The following is a 12,722-nucleotide window of genomic DNA, read 5'->3' as shown; positions in this document are numbered from 1 at the left end:
CTGTCGATGAAAATGAAGATGAAACAGCAGGAGCACTGTAGTAAGAGCAACAAGCTCACGTCGAGCGGATATTGAGCCACGCCTATAGGGCAGGACGAGGAGACGTTGAGGGTAGAAAATTACACCTGAATTGGGAAACAAGTCTGGATGTATGTCGAATTTATAAAATAATCCAGAAGTTATTTGGAGAGAGATCAGAAAATCTCTCTAAGAATTTAAAATCAGTTAGTTGGATAAAGTATATTTCCCCAAGAAGCCAAAATGGATTAGATTTGGGCAACTTTATTTAAAGTTTTATATCTACCTCCTTGCCACATAGTATAATATGAAAATGCCGATAAATTCGTCCCTCGCTTGAGACTTAATTTTTCCCAGTGTATGGGCATCGATTATGCAGCGTTCCTATCGTGATTTCTATTTGAAACAAAGCACAGGCGGAAAAATAGCAATGCGAGGACACAGCAGCTAGGAGCAGGAGCAAAAAATGGCAGCAAAGAGGTTTACAACTTCTCGTAATGCGGCTTAAACGATTTGCGAGTTTATGGAAAGCCAAACACACTCTCATCGCAAACACACACGTCGAAGTCATACGGCTGTGATTGTGTCAGTGACTGTAACTGTGTCTGTGTGTCTGTCTCGTGAGCGTGGCCATGTGTGGGTGCCCAGGATAAGCGGCGGGGTCGGGCATATTGTAAAACAAATGGAAAATTGCTTTTTGATGTAGTCAGTCAACTTTGCCTTGCCGGCTGCCTGCTGCCATCATCGACAACGATGACGATGATGGAAATGGGATGGGATACGGGAAAATGAGAAAACGGGAATGGCGAAACGGCCAAGCAATGAAGATCAGTGGTGAAAAGTAAATCAGCTATTTCCAGAACCCTTGTTGACTCTTTCACAACTTTTAATCAGAAATGGTTATGTCAATTTAGTCCCTTTTCTCATCAAATATTCGACCATTTTTAACAGATTTTTATAACGTTGATTTATATATTACACATTTTTTTGCTTAAAATGAAATTTGAAGTCTAATGTGAGAAATCTTACGTAAACTTTTAATATTTAATGTTTTTGAGTGTTAAACTTGCAAATAGTTGCCAAACCGAAAGTCTGAAGTGGCCAACACTGATTACGGCGAGATGGTTTCCCTGTTTGGCCTGGCTGCAAAGTTATAAGGGTTTAAGCGCCCAAGAGTGTGCTGCACTTTCAGCGGCTGCAATCCTTAATACCATGGGGCTTATGTGTGAGAGCCAAGAAAAGGACGACGATGATGAGGAAGCCGCATCCACTGTCGCCAGATGCAATATTGCTCCACGCTCCTCAACGGGCCATGCAAATGCCAGTGTGTTCAGCCAGTGCCGAAGGCTTTTAAAATAACAAAGGGTGCCGGCAGATCTCCCTTTTAAATTAAGGCATATATGTGGTGGCCTACAGATTACACTAAGAGAAAACTATGTTTTTTCTGAGTCTTTACCGAAAGTCAGCAAGCACCAATCTCCTGTCAGGTCATAAAAGAATACTATACTTAGCAATGCAAAATTCCATACCACACCGCACAGATTTGTTAATGTATCATAATTTTGTAAGAATTTTTCCCACTGTTCTACAGACCCTCAACCTTCATGGCGCTGCACCCTTTTGAATAAATCTCAACTCCTTTACAGATTTTGGCCAGGCCGCGCTGCGTGACGTAAATCTGCTGGTGGAGCCTCCGGCGGTGCGAAGGGGTCAGTCTGTGGCCCTGCGGTGCGATTACCAATTGGTGGAGGCGCCCCTGTATTCCATTAAGTTTTACCGCGGCCAGATGGAATTCTACCGCTACACACCAGGCGAGTATCCGCCAACCAAGGTCTTTCAGTTCCCCGGCATCAGAGTGGACGTAAGTTGCTGTCTTTTCGGAGTTCGGCTTATTGTTTGACGGATTGGAATGGGCTCGGTATTTTCGAATTTTCCCACAGGAGAACGGCTCGAATGCCACCACCGTGCTCATCCGCAACGTTAGCTTCGGCCTGTCCGGACAATTCAGCTGCGAGGTTACGGCGGATGCCCCGCTCTATTCCACGGCCACAGCCTTCGCCCAGATGCAAGTTGTGGGTGAGTATCTGCGCCACGAGTATCTGACAGGAGCTCACGGGTATCTGACAATGACAAACAGATCGTGTCTCATTAGTCGCTGGCAAAGGCGTGACTGGGAAGTGCAGCGAACAATGGTCCACGACGGGTCCTTGTCGCTCCGCTGCCAGCAATTAAGGACCCACCAAAGTCCTGAACACTCTTGTACTCTGGGGTAACTGGTATTTAGGGTATGGCATTTTCTTTAAACAAAAAAACTGTTCCACGCCTTTCGGAATGCAACGAGTATAATCGAGAAGCTTAGAAGAGTCTAACACCACAAATCAGCATACACTCAGACTTCAATGTAATCTCTAATTTTATGGAACTAGTGGGTTCAGAGTTGAACCGATGATTTTAATTATTTATATTTTTATATGTTTGTTTATATGTTTATATATTGTTCTTTTCAGAATTTCCGGAGAAGCGACCGCAGCTTTTTACGGAACACTCGCGATACGAACCAGGAGATGTTTTGCGTGCAAATTGCAGTACTTTGCCATCTCGGCCTCGAGCTGATCTTCGTTTCACCATCAACAATATTCCCGTAAGTATTCCTTTGTATTCGAAGCATAAACAGGGATTTGAAAGGCTTATTAAAAGCTGAAACAAATGTACAAGTGTACAATACGAATAATTGTCAGGATCCAAAGAGTCTGATCCAAGTAAATTCCCATAGCCTTGGGCTAAAGTGCTTTACAATCGGCAATTAAAATGTTTTACATCATGCCGCGCATTGATTGTTAATTAATGTCTGGGTGGTTCAAGATGTTTGGGCCAAGTTCGTAGGGGATTTGCCTAATTAAACTGCTTTGACTTGCCTAACGGCATCGTAAATCCTGCATAATGGCGCCCACCACTGCTTTTTGGGAACATGTGTGGCTTTCGGTTAATCCAGGGCGACGTGCCTCGCAAAATTTGTTCTTTATTTATGAATATTGTGTAATTTAATCAGAGCCAAGCGACTGAATTACAAGGGGTCTCATCCTACCCACTTAATTAAAAATTTCAAGTCGGAGCCCAAGCAAGAAACCGCAGGATATTCCTCATACCCATACCCTTAAGAGCCCCGAGAAGTCAATAAAGCAAAAAAGGGTTGTATGCCAGGATTTGATTTGATGCCGTGATTTCCTCTTTTGTCATTTATCATAACGATATGGAGGAGAGGCTTAGCAAACAAGTCATCTGCATATATATATGTTTTAACAGCAATCTTCACGATAATAGGAACAAAGAAGTCTAGCTTAAAGTATAAAATATGTACAATTGCTTTAAAATATGCTATGCATTTGGCTTAAAAATTTTAATATTTAACATTTATGTAAAAGATGTATCATAATTCTGATTCACTTTCAGTACTAATTACTTCGTTATATATCTGCGAATACTTAGAGTTATATTTCATTCAGCATAGGCTTTTGATACTGTGCACCTTGTATCTTCTTGCTAGGATAACTATACACATTGCCACGATATAAGCCTCTAAGATCATTAGTCATTTGAAGGCGCTTCCATTTCTGCATCCATTCTGCGAGTGCCGCTAATCAGTTGCATAAATCAACAACGAAATGCTTCCGGCAATCGTTTTAAAGCGAACCCAGATCCAAATTTTTTGACCTAACCCCGAAATCCTTTTCTGCTTCCTCTTTGCTCGAAATGTTATTAATCATAGCTGAGACATAAAATAAATTACGTTCAACTTGTGGCAAAAACGAAATTGCCGGACGGGCCAGTGGACAAAATGGCCAAAGGACAAAGGACGACGGACAACGGACAACGGACAACGGCTTTTAAATGAATTTACGAGATGAACAAATTTTCAGTTGACACGCCCGCTGAACGAATTCAACTTTTCTACGATTTCCCAGGGTGCGGGCAAATGGAGAAAATAGCAAAAAAAAAAAAAGAAAAACATCCAAGAAGAAAACTTATTAAACGCTTCATAAATTTTTATATTATGTCTACCCACATCATCAGACATAACGTGTCCTCCTCTGTCCGTTTGCTTTGTTTCTCTCTTTCTATTTCCAGACTCCAAGCTGGTATGCTAGTATGCGTGTGTGTGTGTGTGTGTCTTATCCTGTCGTTTTATATCTGTCTCCTGTAGTCTACTTTTTTGGGCTCTCGCACACACATGCTACCAGCGCTCACATGCAGGCCGTTTAACATTTTATCTAGACTTCTTCGCAGCCAACTAATGACAAAAGCCGAGACAAAAGTACGCCGCTGTGTTTGAGGATTGCGAATAGTAGGGCCTCGTCTCCCCGTCTGTCACATAAAATTTTATATCTACACTGGGAAGAAATGGTTAAGAGAACCAGTCATTAATTATGGGCTTTCATCATATTGTAGCTAAGCATTAGATATTAGTTGCAAATCCACCGATAGATAAAATATAATATTTCGTATTTTTACTTTTCATTCCTAGTACAACATATTTTAACGTGCATAAAATGTTTATGCTACCAGAGAAAACAACAAGGGGATAGCAAAAGGATGGCATCCATTCCGGTAGCAATGGCCGTGCAATTTAGTTTCATATGCCCGAGCAGTAGATGCCTTTTTGATATTGAATTATGATCTGCTCGCTGGAGCTGTTCTCGCTCTTTAAATTAGATAGAAGGCCAGGGATAATACTCTGTCACACAAAACAGTGCCATAAATAATTCCGAGCTGAAAGCATTGACCCAGCACGTGTTGAGTTGGAGATTAAAGCCTCGACCGAATCCCCAATGCGATATCCACATGTGTGTGACCCACTGCTATACGGGGGCGAAACAAAAACTTTAACGACTCACATAATTTGTTAAAAAGTTTCTGTCATATTAATGAAAAAGTAGCTCAAAGTGCGTTAGTCGTTTTTTTTCTCTCTCTCTCTCTACCAACCGTGTTTCTTTTATGTGGGTGAATCGAGGGAATTAGTCGAGATTAGGGCCAGAGTCTGGCCATTAGACGTGCGGATTTGTGCGGCCATCGATTTTTGATAAATTATTTATTGAGCATAGAAAACTAAGGACATAATTAAAGCTTGGCTTACTCATGATTAATGGATGCCCCTGTCTCAAATAAATCGATAATACCGAGTCGGAATTTAAGGGACTAAATTGGGGCAGAAATATTTGTTTCACTCAAAGCCACACAATTACAATAATTTGCGAAACATATAAAATGCAATTTCGCATTGTTTATATTAAAACGGGCTGTGTTTATTTTCCACACAATTTACATAATCCCATCTAGGAGAAATTATCGAGACGATATTAATTGCCAGGCCATCAAAATAAAGTTGGCCATATAGTAGTCGAAAAGGCAAGCGCAAGCAAACTTTCTTGTTTGAAAACAATTTTCCGGCCAAAAATGTTTAGGCCAGCAAATGCCAAATGCTCATTTAATTGCCCAGAGGTCGAAGGTTGAGGGTCCTCGATGCCGTAAAGGTAAATCACAAGAAATATGAGGGTATTTTCACTTTCGGGTCGCTGCCTCAGCCACATGCTTAATTAAAGCGCTTGGCTTCTTAAGAGTGTCTCGTAAATTACGCGGCATTAAATCGGCAGAGCGAGATAGGACATAGTCCCAGAAAGAGACGGAGGATGGCAAACGAAAAGAGATGGAACGAGCGGAAAGAAGCGGCGGGGCCAACTGAAAATGACTTTTTATGTCGCTGCGTCTGGGCTTTGCCTCTGCCAGCATTAAAATAAAAATAAAATTCAAATAAAATAAAAAGGATAAGCCAAAAAACGCACAAAACCCAAAACAAAATGGGGCAGTGTGTGTGTTTGGGTGAGAAGCTGTTCGTAAAAAGGGTTAAAAGGCGACTAACAACAAAAAACCAGCGAGCGCTCGGCAATAAAGCGCTTTTGCTTTTAATGTTGTGGGCGAGTGGTGGGGAAATGAAGGTGAAGAGATCCTTGAGAGCCTCTGCACAGGGGAAAATTGGTGTTAAGAAACCCGGGCTCAAAGACCTTTAGAATCAAAGCAGTCTGAATCATTTGCACAAATAGCATTTTTGGGATGTAAGAATCAGATATGTTATTGGGCTACAAAGCTTGCCATCAAATATTCAAATTGCCTTGCATTTTTAAGAATTTTTCTCAGTGCTCCCTTTTAGCTGACCCAAATTCTGGCGAAACCCGTTATATCTTACACCTTTTTGTCTTGAAGGGGGCCAAAATACATGCATAAGTAAATGGCGCCCAAATGAGTTTGTAAGTGGAAATGAAATGCATATTTATTGTATTTAAATTGCCGGCGAGTTTTCCGTCGCATCTTTTTCGTCGGCTAAGCCCAAGTTGTCATGTGAACTTTGCGAGGGGTCGGGATACCAGGAGGTTAAGGATATGAATCAGCAACAGGACATGCAGTAGAGCGGAAATGGCAGCACGAGCGTTTTCAAAATGGCGCCTGCATTTCCCGCCATCTTTTTTTCCCGCTGCAACAATGGACGATGCGCCATTTGCGCACTAAAAGCATTGCACGGCAGTTTAGAGTTTTCTTTTCGCGCCAAAAGGAAATTGTGTGCGAAGCAAAAGGAAAACTCAGGCAAATGAAGCGGAAAGCTCGCACCGGAGTGTCGCATATGCATACAAAATATACAAAGTACATACGTATGCGTATAAGCATAGAATATTCACATCAGCAGTCAAGCTTAGGCACTGCTGTTGGTGTCATGGCGGAAATGAAATTTTCAGCGCTCCTCAAAAGGCATCACTTAAACAGTTTTCAACGGCAAACAGCCTTCACACGGACGGACACACTGGCGTACACTCGAACAAAATGCCGGACACTTTTGTAGGGAGCGGAAAAGGCAGGCGAACCAACCGGGCGGATGAGTGAATAAGTGTCTCTTGATGTTTCTGTTGTTGCCATAGTTGTGTGTAACATTGAAAACTCGTTTTTAAATGGCAATGCCAGTGGCAACAACAATCGTAACGACAACTGTGGAAACAACAACTACTTGGCCAACAACTCGCCACAAGCAACAACAAAAATATGACATGCACATGTCCGTTCGCTTCGTTCGCTTTCAGTGTCCGTTTCCTTGCCTCGCAGCTTCCACTGCACTTTCCTGGCCAGGCCAAAAAGCCCAGCACACTTCTCAGCTGCACTAAAGAAAAAAACGTTTCAATTGCATTTGAAATAAAATTACCGCGCAATGAGTCAATGCATGTGACTATTACCAAATTAGTATGACGCCAATCTCAATAATTTCACATTTGCATAATAGAGATTATTTTCATTTTGAATTTTACATTCAAGTAGTTTTTTTCTGAGTGAGCTGGTCAAAGGATTGGTCACTGGCAAGCAGCCATGGCCACAAGTGCAACATGCTTGCAATAACCCCACACACACTGTATATGCACAGACAGAAAAGGGAACGAGTTGGAGAAACGGACAGACGACAAATTGCCATTCATATGCAGTTGCACAAAACTCGATGCGAAACTCTAGCACTCTTTTTGGTTTTTTTTCCCTTTTGCTGCTGTTATTTCTCCTTTCGGCCTGCATGGTGCAACATTATTTTCTGACTTGTGGGAAAGGACTCGACGCAAAGGGTTGAGGGAGTGAAAGGACGAAGGGGAGGGGTGTGTGTCGGAAGCGGAAGAGAAAATCAGTTGCAACTGCAATTGCTGCTGGAAGCTCACCATGAATAATTTAAATCATATTTTAGCTCATGTACTGGCATTCGATTAGTATGCAAAACGAAAAAAAAACTCAAAATATTGTGGTTAAAGTGGGTCGATTGATTTGATGTGTATTTGCAGCAAAAATTGTGTCCTGCAGTAGAAATGTGCCTCTTTAATAAAAGATAATATATAAAATAGTCAATCGAAGTCAAGATCTAAGAAAAAAGCGTTAAGCTTGACTCTTTTCTTGACAGCATCTGTTAATATTTTCTTTTGCTTTTGCGACAGGTCAGCACGGAGGAAACGCAGTACATTCGAACGGTTGACAGCCTGATTGCATCCCGGCTCAGTCTGAAGCTGCAGCTGCAGGCGACTCACTTTGTGGCTGGGCTCAGTGCCCATGGAAATGGGAACGGGAATGGTAATGGCAATGGAAATGGCAACGGCAATGGCCTGGCGAACGCACTGCACCTGGGTGGCGGCGGCGGAGGCGCTGGAGGCGGAGGACTCATCCTGCGTTGTACGGCGCAAATTGGCGATCTCTATCAGGAGTACAAGGAAATAGAGCTGGGCACACCGCAAAAGGATCCGGTGCCGGCCAGAGGTAAGCCTCAAAAGGATAACTGCCGACAGCCACGAAGCACTGAAAAGAAAATATTTCCGTAAACAAGCAAACTGATTTAAAGACGATTTAAATTTAAAAGCGCTCAGCATAGAATCCCTCTTTTCAATTTGTTTATCTAACTTTGATCTAGTTTCTTTTCAAATTATTATATAAAACTTCTTTAATTTATCTAATGAGCTTAAGAAATATCTAGTGTTTCCAAATCGGGTTAGAACCTAAAAAAAAAATATTTATTTTTATTTCCTAAGTAAATTATACTGCTATTAAATCTCTCTCTGTAAAAATGCATTTGTTGGCCATTGCAGTGACGCTGTCATCAGGAACCGGACTGCGTGGCTTCTTGGAGACCTATTTCGCTACATCTTCGGGCCCCAGCAATTGGCGGGGATCGGCAGGGGTCGTGGCCATCTTCCTGCCCACTGCGTTGGCCCAACTAATTACTGGTAGCTAAATCGGGGGCCAGTCGGCTGGAATTTGGGGACATGGACTTGGAATGCGAACGTGTGTCGGCTTATCGAGCTGCGATGGAAATTAGGGAGCCCTCGGCCGTAAACTGCATTATTTATCTGTATCGAATGCAATTTAAATTTATACACATGCAGGACATGTCCGTGTGATTCCCGGTTAAGACCACACATGCACACACAAACCCTACGTAACTGTAAATATTTGCTTTAATGATGTGAACGGATACACTTAAATGAACTCGCACTCACACTCACGCGCTCACATACACAGAAACACGCGACTAATTGTTAATTAATGGATTATTTAATGATGCATAAAATATTGGATAAAATATTAATGTTTCATTTGCATTTAGCTTCAACCCAAGCGAATATCAACTTAATGTTTAAGTAATTTAAAAAATGTAAATCGTTGAAACGATAGAAATATGAAAAACAGAAAAGTGTAAGCAACAGAAATGAAATGCCAATGCCAAGACAAAACCAAAACCAAAACAAAAAAAAAAACATTCAAACCAGAATAAACAAGCGAAAATAATCAAATTTATGTGACTCCTTATTTTGTTGGGACTTAGATCGGTAAAACGGTCGTTTTAATATGATTATTTATTTCATGTGCCAATAAATCGTTTTCTCAGATGTTCCTTGATCTAAATTTTGAATTCATTTTTGGCAGATTGAAGTGATATATTTAAATAACAGTGCCAAGTTCAGCTGCATTCAAATGTATTTTCCCATGGAGGAAAATTGAAATGCAAAATATTACGACTTTCCTCATTCGACGCGTTTTGTGCGCGGTTTCAAGCGCCACAGCGATTTCTCGTAAAATTTTGTTGCATAGTTTTAGGCCGTCGTCGTTAAAGAACTGCTTGCTGCGAGGGCATATCGGCAAGCAGTGTATTTAATGCAATTAAAATCAAATATATACAGGGGCCAACATCTCGCAATTTTAGCTCTGCACTTTACCGAAAAGTCATTAAAAGATAAAATCGCAAAATCAATTAGCCAGAAACTTAAGCTTGCCGCGCCTCGGACTCGAACTCTTTCTAGGGCCAAAAGGCTAAAATCAGGTATGCCAATTTAGACTTTTTATCGCTAAAAATGGTAACAAAATGGTATACAGTCGGCAGCTTCTCTTAATATCATACTAAAACTAATTTTTAAGAGAAAAGGAGAGAACAAGTCATTAAAAGAGAATTTTAGATTCATATTTCCAATTTCAAAATAAAATATCTTCACATCAAATCGTAACGAATACCCTCTATCATCTACTTCAGTTTCTAGCTAGTTTTTTATACTCTAAAATGTGGTCAGCCCTGCATGATGCTGTGCTGAAATCGAAGCGAGGACCGAGTTTGGGCGCCATCTAGCCTGACCATAAATTGCAACACTTTTATAGCCATCCCAGGCCCGCCTGCTGTTGTCCTTGTGCCGCCTATTTTTGCCATTCCCGCTGCTTCTTCTTCTGCTTTGCCGCTGCACAGTTGCACAGTTTCCGATTTCCGTTTCCGCTTCTGCGGTGGCCGCCTTGGAGCTGGTTTTTATTTGCCGCACACTCGCTCGCCTCGATGCCTGCATAAGTGGGCAGAAATCAGCTACTGCTCCTCCACTTGGCCACAAAGTTGCCGTTCGCCATGGTGCTGTTGGTTTTTTGGCAAACGCATTTTTTCATTACTTTTCCACTGGCCGGGGGCCAAAACGCGAGATTCGTGGCTATTGGGTATCGGGCATTGGTTTGCTGGCTAGTGGGTAAAAATGCCTGATGGTAGATGGCAAATGCATGTTAACGGCGGCTAGGATGGCACTTCCGCTCGCCGCCTCATTGGCCACGCCCCCCAGAGCCAAAAAAAATGTGCTATACACACACTGAAAGTCAGCCAAAAGAAGGCAGTGCATAAAATACTTTTATGCAATTGAAACGAATTGCGGAAAAATGATTTATGCCGCAGCATTAAAGCCCAAATTGGTACAGTCGAGGGGAAGTGTATGTGATGCATTGTTAGGCGATACGCTTTATAGGGCAGTCAGGATGATAACATTATCCAAAATTATGGGGTTTAAGAAATAAAGTCGTCTCTTTTTAATCAAGTTGAAAGATTTAGCAGTACATTCAAATGCTAATGGTACCAAGAGAAAATGTCCAGCAATTGCTGAATTAATTGATTTATATTCTTCAATACACCACAAGAATAAACATTTATGCTTTCTTCGAAACGAAGAACAAACTAATTAATATTTGAACTAAAAAACGTTAAAAAGAGAATACGAGGCATTCGTGAAATGCCTAGTGGGGGTATAAGAACCTATTTTTATTGCTCCACGGCCACATGCTGAGTTCTCGTTTCCCACTCAGTGTCAGTCGGGGGGAAGCTCATTACAGGTCAATTAATTAATTGAAGCCTGCCAAATAACTGGACCGAGCTGCCAGCCAATATAGCCATAAAAGTGAATGGCCAACAGAGAGAACGGAGTCCAAACAGAGGCCCAGGATCCAGAAAGACCAATTGCCGGTTGGCCAAATAAATTGCCATAATCACTGGAGTAACAGCCGGAGTCACTCACCGTTCGAGATATAGGAGTTGGAAAAAAGGCGAAGAATATCGGAGGAAACAGAGGAAATTTTGGGGGCATACGAGCCGGAAAGGAGCACATGGAGTGACATATTGGCCAACGAATTTGATTCGTCTGGCAGAGTTCATGGCATTTGACCATAGCCACTTGAATTTGACTTTTAATACCCAGCGAATATGTCAAAGGCAAGCCAATGCCTCGTCCTCTTGCTCGGAATTTCCTGGCACTGTTTCGATCACACAATTGCTTCGTTAGTGCTTAAAACAGAGCGAATTCATTTCCCATTTCCAAATGCCTAGCTAAGCCTGCAAATTGTTGTACGACACAAAATTTAAGGATTATGCACATATGGATATGGAGTTTTAATACGCGAATCCATTCTTATGGCCAACACTCGCAACTTTGGTAATTCAGCTAGGCCATACATTAGCATAAATTTGGCCAGCCATTGTCGTGGTTGGATTCCAGGGCATGTGTCAGGACCCGATTGATGCCATGAATATTTTATTCACATCGGCACGCTCCAACTTTCGACCTCAAATCGAACCCATAGATACATATATGTACAATACATATATGAAAAAGCAGTTGCGGCCAATATAATAGCTGCTTATAAACGAGGATTTTTAGATTAATTCTAGCATGGCTTTTCGGATTAATAAAGAAATTAATAATACTCTTAGCATTAGTTTCCACTTTTTAATAAAGAGATTCATTAACAGCATTTAAGCAAATGTTTATTTACTGAAAAAATGTAATCAACTATGATTTCTTTATACTAATATTATGCTCATTACTGTTGATAGAAACGCATGAGTTCGAAGGGTGGCGGTTTATGTAATCCAACCAACTGAATTGGGGAAAATTAAATTTCGCACGAATTTACATTGCATATTGTTCGGCACTCCTACGTGCACTCCGCTGACAAATCGTCATTAATAAAGCCTGGATGAGTTACTGCCTGGGATTTTTTCTCTGTGTAATCAGGAGGCGATGGCAGCGAGTTGGTGGGCGTGGCAACAATGGAGCTTCGTTAGTGCTGCAACAAACCTGGCGAACGGCAATCAAAATTCAATTTATTTACGCACACAATTTGATTTTGATATTTTTCACGCAATTTTCGCTGGATTCCTTTCCCGCTCTTTTTTTTTATTTTGTGACTACCTCAGTTTGTGGAAATGAATTTAATTGCAATTTGCTGTGGCAACACAAAGGCGAAATTAATTATGGGTGAAATAAAATGATAGCTAATAAGCAAAAACTAAAAATTTAATTAATATTCCGGTCCAAACAAGAAATTACACGACATAAATTCCAATGCCA

At 41.3% G+C, this 12,722-nt stretch overlaps 1 protein-coding gene across 2 annotated transcripts in view; it reads left to right on the top strand.

Annotated features, from left to right (window-relative positions):
• The window catches only part of beat-IIb (beaten path IIb), a 32,797-nt gene extending 23,478 nt beyond the window's left edge, over nt 1-9,319 (top strand). Inside the window, exons 3-7 of one of the 2 annotated variants that reach the window (NM_001170164.2) lie at nt 1,665-1,879; nt 1,959-2,094; nt 2,526-2,659; nt 8,025-8,340; nt 8,667-9,319. In NM_001170164.2, coding sequence (NP_001163635.2) covers nt 1,665-1,879; nt 1,959-2,094; nt 2,526-2,659; nt 8,025-8,340; nt 8,667-8,812 — 947 coding nt within the window. In that variant the 3' untranslated portion in view covers nt 8,813-9,319. Of the gene's footprint in view, nt 1-1,664; nt 1,880-1,958; nt 2,095-2,525; nt 2,674-8,024; nt 8,341-8,666 lie in introns of both variants that reach the window. The other variant, NM_142356.3, reaches the window with a different exon arrangement.
• The last annotated feature ends 3,403 nt before the right edge of the window (nt 9,320-12,722 follow it).

This window comes from Drosophila melanogaster, chromosome 3R (genome assembly GCF_000001215.4).
Source record: "Drosophila melanogaster chromosome 3R".
Lineage (NCBI taxonomy): Eukaryota > Metazoa > Arthropoda > Insecta > Diptera > Drosophilidae > Drosophila > Drosophila melanogaster.
This window is presented reverse-complemented; position numbering and strand designations above follow the sequence as displayed.